Raw genomic sequence first — 9,117 nt, 5'->3', positions numbered from 1 at the left:
CCACCACAGATTTCCTGGGTGACTCTTGGCAAGTTACTTACAGCCAGTTTTTAAGGTGCCTCCACAAGGCACCGTCGGAATGTCCACATCAAGCTACCACCGCTGACTGCGATTGTAACAACCGTCATTCACAGCTATTGAATCTTTTATTAAACTCAGAAAAAACGGAGGTGGGGGGGAGGGACAGTTAAAGCATTTGAGATATAAAGTGTTACATTTAAAGGCTTTCATTGTACTGGAGATAAGGTGTAAATATTTAACAGTGAAGGGAATTAACCATTGGGACAACGTACCAAGGGTCGTAGTGGATTCTCCATCACTGGCCATTTTTAAATCAAGGTTCGATGTTTTTCTAAAAGATAATCCTTAGGAATTTTTTCCAGGGAGTTCTCTGGCCTGTGTTATAGAGGGGGGTCAGACTGTCCCTTTTGGGCCTTGAATTCTATGAATCATAGAATATCAGGGTTGGAAGGGACCTCAGGAGGTCATCTAGTCCAACCCCCTGCTCAAAGCAGGACCAATTCCCAACTAAATCATCCCAGCCAGGGCTTTGTCAAGCCTGACCTTAAAAACCCATTCCAGTGCTTCACCACCCTCCTGGTGAAATAGTGTGTCCTAATATCCAACCTAAACCTCCCCCACTGCAACTTGAGACCATTACTCCTTCTTCTATCATCTGGTACCACTGAGAACAGTCTAGATCCATCCTCTTTGGAACCCACTTTCAGGTAGTTGAAAGCAGCTATCAAATCCCCCCTCATTCTTCTCTTCTGCAGACTAAACAATCCCAGTTCCCTCAGCCTCTCCTCATAAGTCATGTGCTCAAGCCCCCTAATGATTTTTGTTGCCCTCCGCTGGACTCTTTCCAATTTTTCCACATCCTTCTTGTAGTGTGGTGCCCAAAATTGGACACAGTACTCCAGATGAGGCCTCACCAATGTCGAATAGAGGGGAATGATCACGTCCCTCGATCTGCTGGCAATGCCCCTACTTATACAGCCCAAAATACCGTTAGCCTTCTTGGCGAAAAAGGCACACTGTCGACTCATATCCAGCTTCTCGTCCACTGTAACCCCTAGGTCCTTTTCTGCAGAACTGCTTCCTAGCCACACGGTCCCCAGCCTGTAGCGGTGCATGGGATTCTTCCGTCCTAAGTGCAGGACTCCGCACTTGTCCTTGTTGAACCTCATCAGGTTTCTTTTGGCCCAATCCTCTATTTTGTCTAGGTCCCTCTGTATCCTATCCCTACCAGTGTATCTACCACTCCTCCCAGTTTTGTGTCATCTGCAAACTTGCTGAGGGTGCAGTCCACGCCATCTTCCAGATCATTAATGAAGATATTGAACAAAACCAGCCCCAGGACCGACCCTTGGGACTCTCCAATGAAGCGGCAGCGATAGAGCCTGTGATTTTGGGGGGTCTAACTCATAATTGTTGACTGCTTGGGCTGGTAATGTTGCTTCCAAGACAGTCTTTGGTTCCAGTCCAGTTCCAATCCAGAGAGGGACTCACAGGTGAAGAGAGGAGGGAGGTGCTGGATATCAGGAGTGGCCACTAGGGATCAGCATGTGTCCTGAGAATGCTGGGAGTTCAGGTTTGCAGGGCAGGATCAGGGGTGGCAAGTTTGTAGAAATGTTGGTGGTGCCCAGAACACACCCCCGCCCAAACTCCATCCCCTCACCCGCCCAAGGCTCTGGGAGGGAGTTTGGGTGAGGGAGGAGGTCTGAGGTGCAGGTCCTAGGCTGGGGCAAGGGATTGGGGTGCAGGCTCTGGGAGGGAGTTTGGGAATGGGAGGGGGTGCGGAGGGAGGGGGTGCAGGTTCGGGGAGGGAGTTTGGGGATAGGAGGGGTGCAGAGGGAAGGGGTGCAGGGGTGAGGGCTGTGTGTTGTGGCTGCAGAGGAGGGGTTTGGAGTGTGGGAGGGGCTCAGGGCGAGAGTAGGAGTGTGGGGGGTGAGGGCTCTGGCTGGGGCTGGGAATGGTAGGTTTGGGGTGTGGGAGGGGCTCAGGGCTGGGGCAGAGGGTTGGGGTGTGGGGGTGAGGGCTCTGCCTGGGACTGGGGATAAGGGGTTTGGGGTGCTGGAGGGGCTCAGGGCTTGGGCAGAGGGTTGAGGGTGCGGTAGGGGATGAAAGCTCTGACTGGGGTGTGGGCTCTGGGGTGGGGCAGGGCTGGGGATGAGCCTGGGGTGCAGGCAGGCTGCTCTGGGACGGGCCAGAGAGGAGGACTCCCCCCAGCCCTTTCCCTGCCGGCAGCAGCGAGCTCTGGGGGAGGAGCCCCCCTTTCCCACCCCCCCAGCAGCACACTCACCCCCACCACTGTCACTGCATGTGCTCCTAGGGCCCCTCTCACGTCCAGGAATCTCCCTCGTCTCCCCCGTGGTGGGTGCCGGCGGGGTGCTGCGTGCACCTCCTCCCCTGCTCTTGCCCCTGACTGTAGCCTCCCTGGGGGTGAGGGATGGGGCTGCCTCCTTGCCCCGCATGGGGCAGGAGCGGTGACTGTGGACGGGGGCGGGGGGGGAGGCCTGTGCTGCTGGAGGGTCCCTTTGGGAAATGAAAGGGTCTGAGGGGGAAGGGCAGGCTCAGAGTCAGTCTGCCCTGGCAGTTGAGATGGGGGGTGCTAGGACCCGGCGGCAGCAGTTGCTGCAGGGGAGAGACAGGGACTGTCTGCTCCTTTTTTTTTTCTCCACTGCTTTCTGCGCCCCCTCCCTCTCCCGACTTTGTGTGCCTCACTCGCCTCGCCCTTGTTACGGCACTGGAGTACATTAGCTTTTTCCACAGCCTCGGTCACTAGGTTGCCTCCCTCATTCAGTAAGGGGCCCACACTTTCCTTGACTTTCTTCTTGTTGCTAACATACCTGAAGAAACCTTTCTTGTTACTCTTAACATCTCTTGCTAGCTGCAACTCCAAGTGTGATTTGGCCTTCCTGATTTCACTCCTGCATGCCTGAGCAATATTTTTATACTCCTCCCTGGTCATTTGTCCAATCTTCCACTTCTTGTAAGCTTCTTTTTTGCGTTTAAGGTCAGCAAGGATTTCACTGTTAAGCCAAGCTGGTCGCCTGCCATATTTACTGTTCTTTCTACACATTGGGATGCTTTTTTTCCTGCAACCTCAATAAGGATTCTTTAAAATACAGCCAGCTCTCCTGGACTCCTTTCCCTCTCATGTTATTCTCCCAGGGGATGCTGTCCATCAGTTCCCTGAGGAACTCAGCATTGCCAACTCTCATGAGTCTCATGATAATTATTGTTTTCCTTAAAGCCCCAGCTCCTGGAGTCAGGTGGATATGTGATGATTTCAGCCTACATCCTTAAAGAAAAAGTAAGTTTCTAGCCCTAGTGGAGGTAATCGGCTGCCCTGGGTGGCTGATTAATAAAGGTTACCCATGCTCAGTTAGAAGGTAGCACCAAAGGGAGATGGGAGGCTCCTGTGGAGCGGAGGGCAGCTCGCAGGAGAAACCTGAGCCAGAGGGCTGAGCAGGGCTCTCTGGGGAACCCATCGGGACAGCGAGCCTATCAGACATTGGGTCTCGCCAACCCCCTCCTAAAAATGAATATTTCCAGGGATTTTCTCCTTTACCTGAGTATAAATTATAAAAGCAGTGATCTTGGAGATATAAAATTTGTTTTTATGACATGCTTATTACACACTATTTATTATTCATTATTATTTATCATTAAAGTATTTTTATTACATTATGAAAATGGCAACACTCTTCCAAGATCTCGCTTTCGTAGCTTGTATCACTTTGAATAAGCCAGTTATAAGACGGCTCCTATGTTTCATCAAGGAGTATCAGATGGGAAACAGCATGAAGGTATGAAAGAAGCCAACTCAAAGAGTTCCTCCTACACAAGCATTCAGGTCTTGAGCAGTCCAGGCAAACAACGCACGTTACAACAAAGCTTAAACTTGTTCTTCATCATCATTTTAAAAACAATACTACCTGCCTATTTAATTTTAAAAACAGCAAAAAAGATCCACCTCCCTTTACATTTCTTCTAAGGAGTCTTGAAGTTTAAATCTCCTCAGTGTGATAGATATGCTTGCTTTGATCTGCTTAGCTCTTGGAAATCCAGGGGCTCCAGGCTGCTGGCCCCGTGCTACCTGGGGTCCCTAGGGACAGCTCTGTCCACCATTAGTGAATTTTTCCCCAAGAACCCCCTATAACACTTTGCGAACCCCCAGGGGTTCACGAACCCCAGTTTGGGAACCACTGCTCTAAGAGGAGCTCATGGAGATGGGCAACTCCTAGATAGAGGACTGCAGTCTGCAGGCACCCAAAAGGACCTGGTCCCAGCCAGTGGTCGCCCAGACACAGGCTGGAAGCCCGGCCTCACCTGGATCACCTGCTTTCCCTGGAGAAGGGTCACAGTGGAGGGACTTCCCCGACCCTCCAGGCTCCAGAGAAGGATGTTACTCCAGCAGGGGCAAGAGGCACAACCTCAGGGCAGAGACTGGCACCAAGGGAACCCCAGGGGAAGAGCCTGGGTAGAGGGGAACATGGGACTCAATTGGGGGACATGGACTGAGATGAACTCGTCACCCGCCAGGATGTTGGGGTGAATGTTTTTTTGATGGGCTTTTCTGTTAATAAATGACACCCTCCACTAGGGGGTGCTCTTTAGCATTTAACAGGCTGTTTGGACTTGCCACTACCCTGGGTGAGGGGAAAACAAAGTAAGGGCTCGCCTTGACGACTAGGGGTTAAAGGAGATTGCTCATTATGGCTGGTTTTAAATATAGCCGCAGGGTTTTCCGTCACCACTCACTGATGATGGAAGGCAGGAATCGGAGAGACGCTAATATCTAACGTACAGACTGACCTCGCAGCGGTTTTGCTCCCATAGTGTTTGCTCCAGTCCCATATGACACGTCTATGGTAGACCAGACTCACGCTTCATCCTGTCCAGCCTCAGTCATAGGGACTGAATCCGAAAGGGCTTTTAGGGAGTAAAACAATACAAGGCAGAATCTGGTCTGTGGGACAAGTTACAGGTAGCACAGCTGGGAGAACAGGTGAATAATCAACTCAAGTGTTCGGTCCTCAGGGCCCATCCTGGAGGGGGGATGGGGGCAGGCATGGGAGGTAAAGGTCTGTGTTAGGATGAAAAGTGACGAGAGAGACGGCGCTGCTGAGCACCACAGAGCAGCTGTCCTAAGGAGCAGTTGTGCTGCACCCATGAGTTGAACTTTTGGCTCAGGGCACCTCACACACCCTGTTTTTCAGCAAGCAAAGAGACACACAATACATCTGGGCTCAGGCAAGAACAGGAAGGTATTTATTCAGCTGTGATGCTCACAGTGTGAGCACTGCATTCATGTTACATAAGAAAAGTTAGCCAAGGAGAAGAATAAAGAAAACAATGTAAAAAAACAGAATCCAACCGGGGGTGAATGTATCTGAGGTTTGGTTTTGGATCATGCCTTCCCAGCAGTCAGTCTGGCGCAGATCCCTAGCGTGACGTGGATGGGAAATGTCTCTGTGGTAGCAAGAGGCAGGGGTGTTTAAGTATTCCGCTTTGGAGGTGGTTTGAGATAAACATTTCCTGGTGAGCCCTGACCTTTTTTTAATCAGCCCCATCAACTGGGACTACGGGTATAAAAGCAGAAACCCTGCCAACATTATCCACCATTTCCTGATGGGTCAAGAGTGCAAGCGGGCATCTCCCCAGTGGGGCTGCACTCTTCAGTTGAGCTTCCCAGGCCTCCTGCACCCAAACCATGGGAGCAGCAATCCAGATCTGCTGAGAGGCACAGAGGGGCACCTAGTGACAGCAGCGGGATTTCCTTGTGAACGGCAAGAGGGCAGGTCTTGTCTAATGGGATCTGAGAGAGAGTTTGGAAGAAAGGGCACCATTGGTAACCCCAGTAGAGCTTTGCACAGAGGGGGGTTTGGTGTCTCGTTGGAGAAGCCTGAGCAGGTTCTTCAGGGCATCAAGGTTTTTTTCCTGGTCCGATCACAGTCCAGCCCTGATATAGACGAAGCTGGCCAAGATCGCCATAGCGAGCACCGAGTAGCTGACTTTCACGCTGCTGGCCCCACGCTGCTGGCCCCACTTGCACAAGAAAGAACTGCAGCAGGAAACAGAGGCGGCTGCTATCCCTATGTTTACCCCACTGCTGGGGCAAACTGAAGCACACCCCTTGGAGATGCTCTGCCCGGAATTTCCACCTGAACCGGAAAAAGAAACAAGAGAAAGAGACTCAAGATTAAAATGTTTCCCAGAGTTCGGACAGGAGCTCCTTAGCTCTGCAAAGGAGATAATTGCACCGATGTAGCTAAGCAATCCTGAGACGAGGAGGCCATTTCTCAGCAGTTAAGAGCCTCACAGCCTTAGCTCTGCCAGTGAATGTCCAGCCCTTAGAGGTCACTACTGCTATTATATTCCATGAAAACAGCACTAGTCTCTTCCTAGCAACTACAGACCTGTATGTAACAATCTGGGAACATCCCCTTCAGATTCCTGGCCAGGACGTGGGAACAGCCAAAGAGAACCCTGAGAATCCATTCCAGATTGTCACACTCTGCCCACTGCATGCTGGGACAGGGCTTTGGGAGTTCAGGGGGGGCTGCGGGGATGCAGCACAGAGGTGACTGAGACCTGTCTCCTGCTATTAAGCTTCAGAGCTTTAAAGAGCTGGTAGTAATTAGGTCACAGCACAGCTCATTAAGCAGCAGACACCAATATACCCAAAAAGGCTTCAACCCGGCCTCCTTTTGTGCAGGCACAACCAGCCGGGCACTGGGATTGGAGCGTGCAAATTCTCTCACTTGCACATGCCGATAGTGGAACCTTGCACCAGCACGTGAGATGTTTGGTGCTTAAACCATCGTATGGCTGGGGAGCGGCTGCAGGACTGGGCTATAAAGAGCCTCATTTCAGGACTTCAGCCAACACTGGAGGGGTAGATATGGAGCCCCTCCATTGGCGTACAGGAAGCCTGACATTGCCTGCACTGCCCTCCTCTCAGTCATTCACTCATGTGCAAACCTCACTAATGAGCACAGGGGCTCCCGCCCCCTTAGCCTGTCCCAGAAAATGTCTCCTGCCATTCGGTTTCAAGGAGTGATTCCCCAATTCCACATCAGCCATGTCCCACCCTTCCAGTAGAAGGAGGAAGGAAAACACAGTGATCTGGAGCTGGGGCAGGATGTCATCTGGGAAAGCGCTATGGAAAGACAATAGGCAGAACATGCCCAAACTTACCAATTCCTGCACCAACATACGTGGTCACACAGTAGTTTTCATCACTTTGACGTAGTTGATCCCAGACACTCCCGGTTGGAGGATGCATCCTTACAGGTGAAGCACACCAGTGAGTGAGCTGCAAAAGGAAAACACACCCCATGTTTGAGGCTTGCAGGAATATGTTATTTGTTCCTGGTTTACAGTGTGCCTTTGTTGCCAAGAAGGCTAACGTCATAATGGGCTGTATAGGTAGGAGCTTTGCCAGCAAATCAAGGGAAGTGATTATTCCCCTCTATTCAGCACTGGTGAGGCCACACCTGAAGTATTGCGTCCAGTTTTGGTCCCTCCACTACAGAAGGGATGTGGACAAATCGGAGAGAGTCCAGTGGAGAACAACGAAAATGATTAGGGGGCTGGGGCACATGACTTACGAGGAGCGGTTGCGGGAACTGGGCTTATTTAGTCTGCAGAAGAGAAGAGTGAGGGGGGATTTTATAGCAGCCTTCAACTACCTGAAGGGGGGTTCCAAAGAGGATGGAGCTCGGCTGTTCTCAGTGGTGACAGATGACTGAACAAGAAGCAATGGTCTCAAGTTGCAGTGGGGGAGGTGTAGGTTGGATATTAGGAAACACTATTTCACTAGGAGGGTGGTGAAGCACTGGAATGCGTTACCTAGGGAGGTAGTGGAGTCTCCTTCCTTGAAGGTTTTTAAGGCCCGGCTTGACAAAGCCCTGGCTGGGATGATTTAGTTGGCGATTGGTCCTGCTTTGAGCAGGGGATTGGACTAGATCAGTGGTTCCCAAACTTTAACAACCTGTGAACCCCTTTCACTAAAATGTCAAGTCTCGCAAACCCCCTCTTAAAAATGAATATTTCCAGGGATTTTCTCCTTTACCTGAGTATAAATTATAAAAGCAGTGATCTTGGAAATATAAAATGTGTTTTTATGACATGCTTATTACACACTATTTATTATAAATTACTATTTATCATTACAGTATTTTTATTAGATTATGAAAAGGGCAACATTCTTCCAAGATCTCACTTTCATAGCTTATCACTTTGAATAAGCCTGTTATAAGACAAGGCTCCTATGTTTCATCAAGGAGTATCAGATATGAAACAGCATGAAGGTATTTAAGAAGCCAACTCAAAGAGTTCTTCCTACACAAGCATTCAGGTCTTGAGCAGTCCAGGCAAACAACGCACGTTACAACAAAGCTTAAACTTGTTCTTCATAATAATTTTAAAAACAAGATTAGCTGCCTATTTAATTTTAAAAACAGCAAAAAATATCCATCTCCCTTTCCATTTCTTATAAGGAGTCTTGAAGTTTAAATCTCCTCAGTGTGATAGATATGTTTGCTTTGATCTGCTTAGCTCTTGGAAGTCCAGGGGCTCCGTGCTGCTGGTCCCGTGCTGCCTGGGGTCCCTAAGGACAGCTCTATCCGCCATTAGGGAATTTTTTCCCGAGAACCCCCTGTAACATTTCGTGAACCCCCAGGGGTTCACGAACCCCAGTTTGGGAACCACTGGACTAGATGACCTCCTGAGGTCTCTTCCAACTCTGATATTCTATGATTCTATTATTCTAATCCCCACCCTGTCACCTGCTGCTAATGAGTATCAAAGTGCACCATATCCCGATGTTCTCAGCCGCTATTTCAGGCTAAATTCTCGTTGAAGCCAGTGATAGGTTTCCCTGTGCATTTACTCAATAAGGACTTCAGGATTGGACCCAAAACACAGAGGAGGAATTTTTCAAAGGCAGAAATGGCAGCTGGGCATCCAACTGCTATTTATGCCTCTGAAAAGTTCCCCCAACGGCTTCTGTGACACCAATTTGTAAATAATTTCTCAGCATGTTCCTTTCCAAAGCCATAATGTTACAGACAGGGTAATAGGGTTATAAGAAAAAATAAGCAT

The 9,117-nt window shown here is 49.9% G+C and overlaps 1 protein-coding gene across 1 annotated transcript; it reads right to left on the bottom strand.

Annotated features, from left to right (window-relative positions):
• Positions 1-5,295: 5,295 nt before the first annotated feature.
• Positions 5,296-7,327, bottom strand: LOC115271484 (lymphocyte antigen 6E-like; the record flags this gene model as incomplete). Its single annotated transcript, XM_029914083.1, is given in 3 exon segments — positions 5,296-6,173; positions 7,210-7,271; positions 7,273-7,327. Coding segments are annotated over 3 exon segments (332 nt in total), but the record flags the coding sequence as incomplete, so codon positions are not given.
• Positions 7,328-9,117: the final 1,790 nt, after the last annotated feature.

This window comes from Terrapene carolina, unplaced genomic scaffold, assembly GCF_002925995.2.
Source record: "Terrapene carolina triunguis isolate 2854851 unplaced genomic scaffold, T_m_triunguis-2.0 Scaffold30139, whole genome shotgun sequence".
Classification (NCBI taxonomy): Eukaryota; Metazoa; Chordata; order Testudines; family Emydidae; genus Terrapene; species Terrapene triunguis.
This window is presented reverse-complemented; position numbering and strand designations above follow the sequence as displayed.